This window comes from Carcharhinus amblyrhynchos, chromosome 17 (genome assembly GCF_965287045.1).
Source record: "Carcharhinus amblyrhynchos chromosome 17, sCarAmb.v2.hapA, whole genome shotgun sequence".
In the NCBI taxonomy this organism is placed as follows: Eukaryota; Metazoa; Chordata; class Chondrichthyes; order Carcharhiniformes; family Carcharhinidae; genus Carcharhinus; species Carcharhinus amblyrhynchos.
The window spans coordinates 3193264-3208083 of NC_137340.1; the positions used below are offsets into that span (position 1 = coordinate 3193264).

General features: G+C 40.7%; 1 protein-coding gene across 1 annotated transcript in view; it reads left to right on the forward strand.

The window, feature by feature from the left end:
- herc4 (HECT and RLD domain containing E3 ubiquitin protein ligase 4) overlaps nucleotides 1-14820 on the forward strand; it is a 93237-nt gene that overhangs the window by 31828 nt on the left and 46589 nt on the right. Inside the window, exons 4-7 of the mRNA XM_080205404.1 lie at nucleotides 6427-6503; nucleotides 7862-8083; nucleotides 9366-9457; nucleotides 13567-13697. Coding sequence (XP_080061530.1) covers nucleotides 6427-6503; nucleotides 7862-8083; nucleotides 9366-9457; nucleotides 13567-13697 — 522 coding nt within the window. The remainder of the gene's footprint in view (nucleotides 1-6426; nucleotides 6504-7861; nucleotides 8084-9365; nucleotides 9458-13566; nucleotides 13698-14820) is intronic.

Sequence of the window (14820 nt, forward strand, 5' to 3'; positions counted from 1 at the left end):
GAGAGACTCTTCCCGCTCAAAAAAGACAGTAGGACTAGGGGGCACAGCCTCAAGATAAAGGGGAGGCGGTTTAGAACGGAGTTGAGGAGGAACTTCTTCACTCAAAGGGTGGTGAATCTCTGGAATTCTCTGCCCGTTGAAGTGGTGGAGGCTGCCTCGCTAAATATTTTTAAGAAGCGGGTTGATGGGTTCTTGATAAGAGAGGGGATTAAGGGTTATGGGGAGAGGGCGGGAAAGTGGAACTGAGCCACAACAGATCAGCCATGATCTTATTGAATGGCGGGGCAGGCTCGAAGGGCTAGATGGCCTACTCCTGCTCCTATTTCTTATGTTCTTATTTCAAATTTCAATTTAATCCAATCCAATTTCCAATTTTTTTATTTAAACTCTGTATCGAACCTACTATTGTAAAATCACAATTAGGGGAAGAACATTAAAACAAACAACACAAAAACATCCACGCAACCACTTTATTAAACACACACGGATGCACATGGAAGCTTCTTTCATTCCACAGCACTTCCTCTTTCATTCAAACTTAACATTTTAAACTGGGATGAAAAAAAGACATTTAAAGGAAATACAGAAAATTGGTTAAGACAGTCGCCTTCATTCTTCTTTCTTCCAAAAACAAAAGTAAATTCAAGAAATCTTATACTTAAATCTTAACAGTTTTAACATTTCCTCAGCCCCTTTGAAGTTAAACCAAAGTGTAAAAGATTGCATTTATTGCCTGTAATAAATATTCCACAAGGACGAACAGGCTTTAACAACTCGAGCTCTCAGTCTAATGCAACAACAATCACCTACATTCGACAAGCAACCAGACATATAAACACACTGAAACACAAAAACTACTCAAATTTTTAGGTCAACCTTAGATTTTCTTAGATCAATTTTCCAACTTGCCAATTAATTTACAATATTTCCCTAGTAATTTCCACCCATTACTACATCTCAGAGGACTCGAATCTCAAATTCTAGTGACCTAGGGACTCAAACCCCAGCCACTGGGGGGCTGAAACCTCCCTGATTTAATATACCAAAACCCTACTAAATAAACCTGGGGACTCTAACCTCCAGGCCAGTCGGGGGACTCTAACCACCCGGTGTAGGACTAGTCAGCGTTCAAGGACGTAAGTCATCTCAGGGTTCTGTCAACACAGAGCCTCAGGGGATGAGGGGTCGACTGAGTAACAGGTTCAGTGAGAGAGATCAAGGTATAATCTTACCTTGTGGGCCCATCCGTCTCACGTTACCAACACCCAGACAATTACTTATTCAGTCCGCCTTAGAGGACAGCTGTATGTCTTATGTCCATGGTTTCAGCACCAAATTGTCAGGTTCGTTTTTCAGAGACCCTTACGTACTTGATGCAAGAGCAAAACACTGATCTGTATAAGAAAACCCAGTCCGTTATTTTTAAGCAAGTACAAGCTTTTTTTGAGGATCGCTTTACTAAGCCAGCAGCGTGTTCTGAGCTTAGCCGAGTGATACTACCTCGAATGGGAGGGGGATTCTCCCCCTTGTACTCTTTTTACAGCAATTAGTCACGTACACACGATATATCTTCAGCCTGTGCTTAGCAACAGCAAAAGTAAGTACAGGTACAGCATCTGAGTAAAAATATGTTGAAAACCCACCCCCCTCAGTTGCCATCAAAACTGCACGTCCACCGTTACTCCAGAGTGAGATAGCAACTCTTCTCATATATATCTTGGGACGTTACTTTGCCCATAAAGTGAATGTTATCTCCTTCAAACAAGGGCAGCACTTAGCCAAGTCCAGTTTAGACTGATTTAATAAAGCAAGAGTTTTGTTACTTACAAGGCCAGGGTGACAGTTCAGAATAAGGGAGTATGTACTGATATCAGCACAGGTTGTTTCAAACAAAATGCAGCTAATCACAGCTTTAAGCTAATGGAGACCTTTCACTTTATCTTAAAGCAACCCGCTGTGTTTGCAATTTTGCAGGATCTCAGCTTGCAAAACCTTTTTACAAATGGCCAAGATCATAGGAGATTCATGGGATGTTAACCCCTTAACATCTCACTATCCTTCTCAAATGCCTTGATCAGCTATTATTAGCATAAACTTTAGTGTAAGCTTTGATTATCTCTTGCACATTTAAGTCACATTCCTGGTTGTATCTCAAAGTCCCAACTATCTACACTTTGGCAATACTTCCACCACATCTTTTACCAAGAGAATCTGGTGAACTAGTGCGCCAACAATAATCTCTCCCTCAATATCAACAAAACAAAGGAGATTGTCAACGACTTCAGGTAGTGTAAAGGAGAACATGTCTCTGTCTACATCAATGAGGCACAAATAGGAAGGGTTGAGAGCTTCAAGTTTTTAGCTGTCCAGATCACCAACAACCTGTCCTGGTACCCCCATGCCAACACAGTAGTTCAGAAAGTCCACCAACGCCTCTACTTTCTCAGAAGACTAAGGAAAATTGGCATGTTAGCTATGACTCTCACCACCTTTTACAGATGCATCATAGAAAGCATTCTTCTGGTTGTATCACAGCTTAGTAAGGCTCCGGCTCTGCCCAAGACCACAAAAAACTACAAAAGGCCGTGAATGTAGCCCAATCCATCACACAAACCAGCCTCCCCTCCATTGACTCTGTCTACACTTCACACTGTCTTGGCAAAGCAGCCAGCATTATTAAGGACACCACGTACCCCAGACATTCTCTCTTCCACCTTCTTCTGTTGGGGAAAAGGTACAAAAGTCTGAGGTCACATACCAACCAACTCAAGAACAGCTTCTTCTCTGCTGCTGTCAGACTTTTGGATGGACTTCCCTTGCATTAAGTTGATCTTTCTCTACACACTAGTTATGGCTGTAACATTACATTCTGCACTGTCTCATTCCCTTCTCTGAACGGCATGTTTTGTTTCTATAGCACGGAGGAAACAATACTTTTCACTGTATGTTAATACATGCGTGACAATAAACCAAATTTTAAAAAAAGCACATCCTCACTTCAACCTGGGATCAAAAAAATTATCTGATAGTCATTGCCAATATGTGGTTGTGTTTAGGAAACTAAATTTTCCAGGTAGTTGATGTTTAGAAAAGGCAGAAAAGGAGGATGCTGAATATAAAGGATAGTAGTGGAAAAGTTAGTAGGGTGGTAGTGAAGAAGCATCTTGGCTTGGAAAAGAAGGAAGCATCATTAGGGATTGTGATGAGAATTTACAAAGATCAGAAAATGCTGCTGGGAGTAGTTTATAGGGCCCTTAATAGCTGTACTGTTGAACAGAATACTGACTAGGCACTTTGACATGGCCAATCCACCTAACCTGCACATCTTTGGATACTAATATAGCTTGGCCAGTCTATCTAATGTTTGGCTGTGGGAAGAAACCAGTGTGAATGGAAGGAAATCCACGCAGACACTGAGAGAATGTGCAAACTCCACATGGACTGTCACCCAAGGCTGGAATTGCACCTGGATCCCTGGTGCTGTGAGGCAGCAGCAATCTTATCTCTTGCTGTATAACCAGAGTACCTCTGACTTTCCACTCTCTGACCTTGAACAATCTGTCCGTACCCTCACTTGATCTTTTCATTGAGAACTGCTGGTGTGGCATCACCTTTCTCAATTTCTCTGCTTCCTCATTCATCCAACCTGATTCTCTGACCCTTCTTCCTACCTCCTCCTGAACCATCACCTCCATTCTTCCAGTTTCTCATTCTTCATATATTCTGATGATGCAATGTCCATTCCATGCATCTGATGAGTCGATTTCCTCAGTGGAAGATTCCTCCCCACCCACCCCTCCTTGTTTAAGTGTCCTGTTGATCTGACACCAGCAACTGTCTTATCTGCCAGTCTATCATGGGCTTCCCATTTGTACTTTGTATTTTTTCCACCCTCTCCTCATCCCACTTCACTTTAAACCTTTTACATTTCTACTTCTCCCAGTTCTAACCCTAAGTCATCGACCTGAAGTGTAAGTGTTTCTGTTCCACAGATGCTGTCTAACCTGCTGAGTGTTTCCAGCATTTTCTGTTTCTATTTCAGGGAAGTGTCTACTTTAGATCTTGTTTTGTACAATGGAAAGCGTTTATTAATTCTTAATCTTATAATAACGGATCTTATGGAAAAGAGTGATCATTATATGTTTCACATTGAGTTTAAACTGTCCAAGTCTGAAACTAAACTATTGAACGTAAAACCAATTACCTAGGTATAAGGGATGAGCTGGGTAAGGCATGAGGGTAAATATCGGTGGTAAACATTAAAGGAAATATTTCATAATTGTCAGCCACCTTCTGGGAAAAATGATCAACCAGTGGCAGGGTATTTAAATGATGATAGATTGGGAAATGATGTACGAAGAGACTTGGGTATCCTAATATGCTGAAAGTAAGCATGCAGGTACAGCAAGCAGTTAGGAAAGCAAATAGCCATTGTTGCAAGAGGACCTCAATGCGGTAGCAAGGATATCTTACTGCAGCTGTACAGGACTTTGGTGAGACCACACCAGGGGTATTGCACACATTTCAGTCTCCTTGTCTAAGAAAGGATAGACTTACTATAGAGTGAGTACACCAGACCGATTCCTGGGTTGACAGGACTGTTATATGAGGAGAGATCGGGTCAACTGGGCCTGTTTTCACTGGAACTTGAAAGAATGAGGGGAGATCCAATGGACGCGTATATAATTCTGACAGAGCTGGATTCAGGGATGTTGTTTCCCCTGGCTGGCGTGTCTGGAACAAGTGATCATTGTCCCAAGGTATTGAGGCCAGCCAATTATTACTGAGATGAAGAGAAATTTCTTTACCGAGGGTGCTGAATCTATGGAATTTTCTACCACAGAAGGCTGTGAATGCCAGATCACTCGATATGTTTCAGAAGGAAATAGGTATTTAGACTCTTAAGGTGTCAAGGGGCATGGGGAGAACATGGGATTATAGTGTTGAGATAGAGGATCAGCCATGATCATATTGAATGGTGAAGCAGATTCGAAGTGTCGAATAGCGTACTATTTTCTGTGTTCCTCTGTTCGATGAGATTCAGAATAGTAAAGATTAAAAAAGAATAGCTTATAATGTGAAAAAGAGTAGCAAGCCTGAGGAGTTGGGAGAGTTTAGGATATCAGTAAAGGATGACCAAAATAATGATAGAAGTCAACACACAATATGAAAGTAAACGAGCTAGAAATATAAAGATGTGTTGTAAGAGCTTGTCCAAACATGTGAAAAGGAAGAGAGTAGCAAAAGTAAGTGAGTCCCTTGAAGGCTGAGACCAGATAATTAATGAGAATAAGGAAATGGCAGTGATTTTTAATTAATATTTAGCATCTGGCTTTGAAGACACAAAATATGTTCCAGAAATAGTAGGGAATCAAGGCTCTAATGAGAGTGAGGAACCTAAAATAATTAATATTACTAAAGAGCAGGTAGTGGAGCAAGTGGAACTGAAAGCTGACAAATCCCTTGAAGCTGACAATCTACATCATATTCTGAAACAAGTGACTGCTGGGATAGTTTTCCAAAATTCCCTAAAATTTATACCTACAAATAATTTCCTTGAATACTTCATTGGAGGTTTCATCATGAATAGTTCAGACTGGTTTACTATGGTCAGTTTATTTCCTATTTCTTCAAAGTTTATATTTTAAAAACTGATATATTTTGGTATGGTTATAGTCATGTAAGATGTTCTTTTGCAGTCAGATCATTAACTTCTGGTTCGTCACTCATATGATAAATCTAATAAGGTATCATCCTTTGTCAGTTCTGAAACATATTGTTCCAGAAAACGGCCCAGGATAAATATATGTTCATTTGCCTTTACTATTTGATGTCTTCTGGTTCTTTCTATCTGAGAAAATGAAGAGTTTCCATTGTAACTGCTCCATCTTTTGCTGAAGTCTGCATTTTTACATTCCCTACACTCACTGTGCCTAAATCTATAGACAATTCCCCAATCTTTTACCTTTATTTAGTTCTTTGCACTGCTTCAATTGTCCTTCATCATTTTGCTGCTACTACTTAATTGTGCTGTTCATTCTAAAGGTTCTGTAACTTGGAATACTTAACACTGGGTAAAAGCAAATTACTGCGGGTGCTGGAATCTAAAACCAAAAGAGAAAATGCTGGAAAATCTCAGCAGGTCTGGAGCATCTTTAAGGAGAGCAAAGAGCTGACGTTGTGAGTCCAGATGACCCTTTCTCAAAGCATTGATTTCTCTTTTGGTTTGGAATATTTAACTCCCGGCTACACCCAGCTTGTAGCCAGCTGTTTGTAATGGCTACTATATCATAGCCTTTCAATTGAATTTGTGCATTGGTGAACCATGTTCTTAGTTAGATAACTGCTCATGTGTGTTAATAAATACCCTTAAAATTTGGGTGTTTGGAATAAACTGACATGTCAGTCTTATTTATACTTTTTCAGGAATATAAAATCTTTAGTAGAAGTACAGATAACGCAGGTGGCCTGTGGTTATTATCACTCTCTTGCTTTGTCAAAAGGTAAGGAAAAGTTTTGGCAATATTTTACGTTCAACATCCTAATGCTTGTCAAAATTTTATTTGCTGATTGCTACCTATCCCTATGTCTCTCCGCATCTTCGGGCCGGGTGCCAATGTGTTGCCAGGCTTGCACCAAAGCTGATATGAATTTACTAGGGTCCGTGCAAGATTGAATTCATGGGTTAATTTGTCCCTTCTTAACATTGTCATCTAGATTTTCTTGGATTTTGGAACTTTGGACATAGCTCTAAAACATGAGGAAAATACTGAAAAATAAAAGCAGAACATTCCGGAAATGCTCAACAGGCCAGCTGGCTTTAGGCCTGTTGGTGAGAGAGAGAGAGTGAGAGAAAGAAAGCAATCATGACCTGGTTATGTGAGGTTACAGGAATAGGGCTGGGTGGGGTTGTGGTCCGTGCAGACTTGATGGGCTGAATGGCGTCCTTCTGCATTGTAGGGATTCTGTGATATGAACAGGGTTGCATAGAGGTTGGGGATGAGGAGGCAGAGTTTCAGACAGGAAAATTGGGAAGTTTGAGGATCCCTGCGTGCTCTGGAGTTTTTGACTTTTGTTAGGTTTTGTTGAATGTTCTTCAAAGCAGTTCCCTGAAATTGTGCACACAACGGTATAAAAACTATTTTTATAAATAAAATTAACAGAGTATTGGAATTTGAACCGTTAAGTTGTCAACTAAAAATTTTGTTTCTCATTTATCATCAATTTAGTAAAATTGGTTGTTATTTGATCAGTTTAATCATACAGCAGTTTTTCAAATTAAGAATGTAAGAACTGAGTAAACCATTCAGTCTCTGAGCCTGCTGTGCCATTCAATGCAATCACAGTTGACCATTACCTCAATTCCACATTCCTGCAATGTACCTGTATTCTTTAGATTTTGAATACTGAAGAAAATATCACTTGCAGTTTTGAATTTATTTGTATTTTCATGGGAGGGTGGGGTGGGGACTTACTGGCAAGGCCAGCATTTATTGTCTATCCTTAGTTCACCTTGAAAAAGTGAATATCAGATTCCTGACAAAAGCTCACAGACCTGAAACGTTTGTTTCTCTCTCCATAAATACTGCTGGATCTGTTGAATGTTAGAAGCATTTTCAGTTTCTGATTTTTAGCATCTGCAGTATTTTATTGTTGAATCTTTGCACTGTCAGGTTTTTCTTACGTATTCCAGCGCGAGATGCTACGGTTGGATAATGCTGTAAAGTGTTTGAGATTTTAAAAATACATGTAGCCTTGCTTAACTGAAGTGTATGCTTCAGAAGGGAAGTATTACTGTGCATCATGTTTTCTCAGATAATTTGATTCTTGTCTTGATTTTTTTTTACAAACTGTCTTTCAGGAAGTCAAGTTTTCTCATGGGGACAGAACAAGAATGGGCAACTGGGATTAGGTCGAGATGTTGGAAACCAGCCATCACCGCAAGCTGTTAGATCTTTAAATGGTATTCCTTTTATTCAGATTGTAGCAGGTGGAGCACACAGTTTTGCCCTCTCACTCTCAGGGGCTGTGTTTGGTTGGGGATGCAACAAATTTGGCCAACTTGGCTTGAATGATGAACAAGGTGAGTAGTCAGAAATCTGCAATACCTTGACAAAAATAAAGCAGTGAATTGCGAGAAGGATATTTTTATGGATTATTTGTTGAAATGTGACTGGTGAAATGAGTGCGCTGATGAGCTGTCTGTTGCATTTTTGTATTCCTTTCTGCCCTTCTTTTTAGACTTCTTGCTTTTGCAGTTTGATTGTCCTCACTAGTGAGTGCAAATTCATAATAACCTCATGGGCATCTTCACTTGGCCTAATATCAATATGTGTTTTTATGTGTCTAGGATAACAAATATAATTCTGATCTTTCTGCTGGAATCCATCTAAAGGAAGCCTGAATGTCACAGCACAAGATCTTGCTTTATGCTTTAATTGTCCATTAATATTATTACTCAGTAGATTGATATTAATGAGAAAAATATGTATTTTTTTAAAAGCCTAAATACTGGACAAATCTAACTACTCAGAAGGAAAATCAATTTTCAAAGTCTGTACTAGATTGTATTTGTACTTTTTTTTATTTTAACACTACTTGGGGAACACAGTGGTACAATGATTAGCACTGCTGCCTCACAGGACCAGGGAGCGGTGTTTGATTCTCACCTTGGGTCACTGTCTGTGTGGAGTTTGCATGTTCCCCCCCATGTCTGTGTGGGTTCCCTGCAGGTGCTCCAGTTTCCTCCCACATTCTGAAAGACGTGCTGGTTAGGTGCATTGACCCAAATGGGCGGCGAAATGTGGTGACTAGGGGATCTCCACAGTAACTTCATTGCATTGTTAATGCAAGCCTACTTGTGACATTAATAAATTTTAAAAAACTACTTAATTCAGTTGGCTGACTTGCTCTAATCTCTGGAAGTTTGGGATTCACTCTGATTCAGACAATTCAGGGTAATAATTATTGGGGATGTAACTGTGACAAACTGACTATCAATTTGAGGTGAACTGATAAGCAAGCAAAGGACCAACAAATCACAGAACAACTTTGTGCTTCAATTATATGGCTTAGATTTTATTTCAAGCCAATAGCTTAAAGACATCCAAACATCACACCTTGCAGTAATTGTATTGAGTTAAGCAGGAGTATGATTTGATTGTATCCATATTTAAGGTAAAACAGAAAATAAAGACCAGCTACGTTTTGCTTGAAAAATTGTGTAGCTTATGTTCTAGTGTGTGTAAGATTTTATAGTTTTTATGTACATTCAGATTTTTACTTTATTTGAAATCTTACTGGCCTACACCTGAACTCTTCTGTTTTATTCAAAGCTTCTTATTTAACATTAATTTTGATCCCAGATAGATATGTTCCTGTCCTGTTGAAATCTCTACGAACACAGAAGATTGTCTATGTGTGCTGCGGTGAAGATCACACTGCCGCTCTTACAAAGGTAGTGATCAGACTTTTTTAATGCAGTGGTGCAATTGAAAGGGATTGCATATGTTTCAACAGATTTGTACTTTTTAAATGTAAATTGCCTGCTTCAAAGCCCAGCTATCAAACTTGTTACTGGACTTCTGTAGAGGTATCAGAATGTTTCAGTAGCTTTGCTGTTTTTCAATGGTCAGGGCAACAATTATTGGCAAACTAATGAATAGTGATGGAATTTGTTGATCAAAAAGTTATTCAGACTAATTAAGATTTTAATTCCTGTCATCAGAGTTGAAGCATTGCTCCCAATATGTTTGTCTCTATTGATAGTGGCTTTTTATTGCCTGTTTAAAAAAAAACATTTTCCCATCTGGATTTCCAACCAGGTTACTTAAAAGACTTCCTTACCATTTTTCAATATGGCAGAATTGGCTCATTTGTTTACTGCGAAAGCTATCTCATGGATATCTGTAAAGTATGCTGTTGACAGAGCTAAACAATCCCACAATCAATGGATCAAATCAGCTCTCTGCAGTCCTACCACGGGACAATTGAACCACTGGGTGAGAAGATATCACGAATTTCCCATCCTTGATGATGGCAGAGTCCATCACGTGAATGCCAAAGATGAGGCTGAAGTGGTCACCACTATCTTCATCTAAAAGTGCCACATGAATGATCCATCTCTGCTTCCCCTTCAGGTTCCCATGATCACAGATGTCAGTCCTCAGCAAGTCCTACTGCCAATGTTAAAAGCTCCATCAGATCACAGCTGTAGTGCTGAAGACTTGTGCCCCAGAATTAGCTACCTGCCAGGCTGTTCCAGCGTGGCTATAACATTGGCATTTAGCCAAGTGGAAGATTGCCTAGGTGCAAGCTGTCCATAAAAAGTAGGAGAAATTGAAGTCAGCCAATTCCATCAGCCTGTGCTCAAAAAGTGATAGGCGTTGTTGACAGCTATCAAGCTGCTCTTACATTCCAATAATTAGTGATGTGAGATCAGTTTGAGCTTTGCTCAGATTAGTTGGCTCCAGAATCTCATTATAGCCCCAGTGCAAATATAGTTGAAGCAACTGATTTGATTTATTATTGTCATATGTATTAACATACAGTGAAAAGTATTGTTTGTTGCGTGCTGTACAAAGCATGCCATTCATAGAGAAGTGAACGAGAGAGTGCAGAATGTAGTGTTACAGTCAGGTGTAGAGAAAGATCAACTTAATGCAAGTGATGTCCACTCAAAAGACTGACAGTAGCAGGGAAGAAGCTGTTATTGAGTCAGTTGGTACGTGACCTCAGACTTCTGCTTCTTTTTCCCAATGGAAGAAGGTGGAAGAGAGAATGTCCGGGGTACATGGGAGCCTTAGTTATGCTGGCTTTTTTTCCGAGATGGCGGGAAGTATAGACAGAGTCAATGGATGGAAGGCTGGTTTGCGTGATGGATAGGTCTATATTCACAGCCTTTTGTAATGTCTTTGGTCTTGGGTAGAGCAGGAGCCATACCAAGCTGTGATACAACAGGAAGAATGTTTTCTATGATGCATCTGTAAAAGTTGGTGAAAGTCGTGATTGACTTTCCAAATTTCCTTAGTCTTCTGAGAAAATAGAGGCATTTTTGGGCTTTCTAAATTTTCGTGTCGGCGTGGGGGGGAGCCTTTTTGTAATCTGTACACTTAAAAATTTGAAGCTCTCGACCATTTCTCCTTCGTCTCCATTGATGTAGACAGGGGTGTGTTTTCCACTACGCTTCCTGAAGTCGACAATCTCCTTCATTTTGTTGACGTTGAGGGAGAGGTAGTTGTTGCCACACCAGTTCATCAGATTTTCTGTTTCATTCCTATAGAGCGTCTTCTCATTGTATTTGACCCACTATGGTGGTGAGTCAGCAAACTTGAGAATCGAATTGGAGAAGAATTTAGCCACATGGTCACAGGTGTATATGGAGTATAGTAGGGGGCTGAGAACACAGCCTTGTGGGTTGTGCCTAGAGTTCCTCAGGCATGAGTGACTATCCTTAACATTAAAGCAGCATTAGATCAAATGTAGCACCAAGGAACCCAACCTACATTACAACAGTGACCACATTTCAAAAGTACTTTTTTGGCTGTAAAGTACTGGGGATATCCTGAGGTCATGAAAGGTGCTATATAAATGTAATTTTATCAGTCAGGTCAACCCAACGTATTGCTGAAGGCATCCCTGGAGGTAATATCGTGGATTCAATAATCTTCAGATGATACGCCAGTGACCTTCCAACCATTATGAGGTCTGGAGTGGAGATGGTCACTGATTGCGGAACATTTAGTTATGTTTGTAATTCCTCAGATAATAAGGTAGTCTTTACCCATGTGTAGCAAGACCTGGACATTATTTCATTCCTGGGCCAATTTATGCCACACAGCTGCTAGGCAGTGAACCATCGTCAACAAATGACCACCTAACCAACTCCTTCGAGATTTAATGACATTAACCTCACTGAGATCCCACCATCAACTTCCTGACGTTACTATTGACCAGAAACTTAACTGAAATGGGCTGTATAAGTACTATTGTTGGGACCTGTACCCGAATCCCAAGTTATATTAGGAAGTCAGACTAGACCCCATCATTTTTTTTCTGTTTGGGCATAAATGTGAGGATAGGATGCTTCACTCAGTAGTAATTCTGCTGACAAATTAGGAATCTTTTATAGTAAAACAACTTTTATTTAATAGCATAGTCAAAGCATAATTCTAACAAAATGAAGCAGCTTACCCCATTGAGCAACATGTGTTGTAAGCAGTACAGATTCTTCACTCAGAGTGGTTGGGGTGTGGAATGGACTGCCTGCTATGATAGTGGAATTGGACACTTTAGGAACTTTCAAGCGGTTATTGGATAGGCACATGGAGCACACCAGAATGATAGGGAGTGGGGTAGCTTGATCTTGTTTTCGGACAAAGCTTGGCACAACATTGAGGGCCGAAGAAAGGCCTGTACTGCGCTGTACTGTTCTATACACAGAGGAAAGTATAAAATTAGAGATATGAATAGATGAAGTAAGTAGACAAAATTATATCATAGAATCATGGAATCCCTGTAGTACAGAAGGCGGCCATCCGGCCCATTGAGTCTGCACCAACAACAATCCCACCCAGGCCCTATCTACCGTAACCCCACATGTTTACCCCACTAATCCTTCAAACCGATGCATCCTGGGACACTAAGGGGCAATTTAGCATGGCCAGTCAACCTAGACCACACATCGTCGGGCTTGAGAGGAAACCCACGCAGTCATGGGGTGAATGTGCAAACTCCACACAGACAGTGACCCAAGCTGGGAATTGAATCCAGGTCCCTGGCGCTAAGGCAGCAGTGCTAACCACTGTGCCACCATGCTGCCCAGTGTAAGGTTGTCCACTAAATATTCTGCAATCAGTAACCATGGGCGACATGTGGTATAGTGGTTGCACTGCTGCCTCTCAGCACCAGGGACCCGGGTTTGATTCCCGGCTTGGGTCACTGTTTGTGCAGAGCCTGCATGCTCTCCTGGTGTCTGCGTGGGTTTTCTCCCACGGTCTGAAAAATTACTGGTTAGGTGCATTGGCCATGTCAAAATCTCCCTCGGTGTACCTGAACAGGTGCCAGAGTGTGGCGACTAGGGAATTTTCACTAACTTCATGGCAGTGTGAATGTAAGCCTACATGTGACAACACTAAATAAACATAAATATCTCCACTCCTGACCTCATAATGGTTGGAAGGTCACTAATATATCACCTGAAGAATCCAGGACTGGTTAACCAAAACTGAGAGATGGTTGGACTGTAATTTCATTGAATGGTGAAGTCGGCTCAAGGGACTAAGTTCCTGTTCCTACGTTCCAGTTCACTGACTCTTTTTCCTCAGAGTTGAGATTCTTGGCTTTTGAGTGCTCAGTTAAGTATATTCAAGATTTGAAATCACTAGATGTTTGGAGACTGAGGGATTTGAGGATAGGCAGGTAACTAGAATCTGAAGTTGGTAATCATCTGTGATCCTTTCGTTGTCTGGGTAGTAAATTTGTGGGGTCATTTCTCCTGCATTTGCTTCTTGTGCTTGATTACCACTGCGTAAATGTAATTGTAGTTCAAATATTTCTTTTCACCAGGAAGGTGGAGTGTTTACGTTTGGTGCTGGAGGCTATGGGCAATTGGGGCATAACAGCACAAACCATGAAATCAATCCAAGAAAAGTCTTTGAATTAATGGGCTATGTAATCACACAGATCGCTTGTGGGAGGTTGGTATCCTGTTTACAGAACTTTGAAATGATTTTGCTAGTTTTTTCATTGCCTTTCTATGGTACAGATGCTAGCATTATGTCATTCGGTACAGTAATGTTGAACGTTTTTGACTGTTCCGTCGCCTTCCTTTCTGGGTTAGGTTTTTTTCCCTGCCTGGTCTCAATCTGAAGTAATAGTACTGGTTTGCAATTTCCAACAGAAAAACTAATGGGACCTTGTTGGACAGGCCTGCAGTTTGCCCTGTGCTGAAATTGCCCAAATTTCTCATCAAGACCAAATATTTTTGTCTTGTGTTGTGCATGCAGTCATGTGTCACTTTCTTACCACTCACAGTTGTGATCAAATTGTTAAATATAACATGCTTGGACTATTGAGCTGTTTAACCTGCTGTCGGCATGGTGAAAAATTTCTAACGATTCAGTTTTGGCTATTCATTTATAAAATTATTCTGCCTACTTCCTTATTTTATTTTACTGGAATATTCAGTTCTTAATTTGTACTTTATGTAGATTGCAAGGAGATTGAGTCTTGAGGTTACCCTTCACTCTCACTGCCTGGGCGGTAATCTAGTCAAGGGACCATCCATCCATCGTTTAACCCAATTGATGCCCATTGTGGGTGGAAAATTGGACAAGTTATCATAGAATCCTGCAGTGCAGATGGAGGCCGTTCGGCCCATCGAACCTGTACCAGCCACAATCCCACTCGGGCCCTATCCCCATAATCCCATGCATTTATCCCAACTAGTCCCCCGATGCTAAGGGGCAATATAGCATGGCCAATCCGCCTAACCTCCACATCTTTCGGACTGTGGGAGGAAACTGGAGCACCCGGAGGAAACCGATGTAGACACGGGGAGAATGTGCAAAACTCCACAGTGACCCAAACTGGGAATTGAACCCAGGCCCCTGGTTCTGTGAGACCGCAGTGCTAACCACTGTATTGCCCGTGAGTTGTACAAAGGATGGACAACGTGATCTTAGCCCAGACAAGATGAAAAGAACCTCAATCTCTCGTGGAATTTATCATTGTTTTAGGAACATTTTGATGCAATGTGCTTTTGAAATGAATGTTTGTTTGTGTTTATTTTTAAAGTATAGTGATGGAATTTATGTTCAG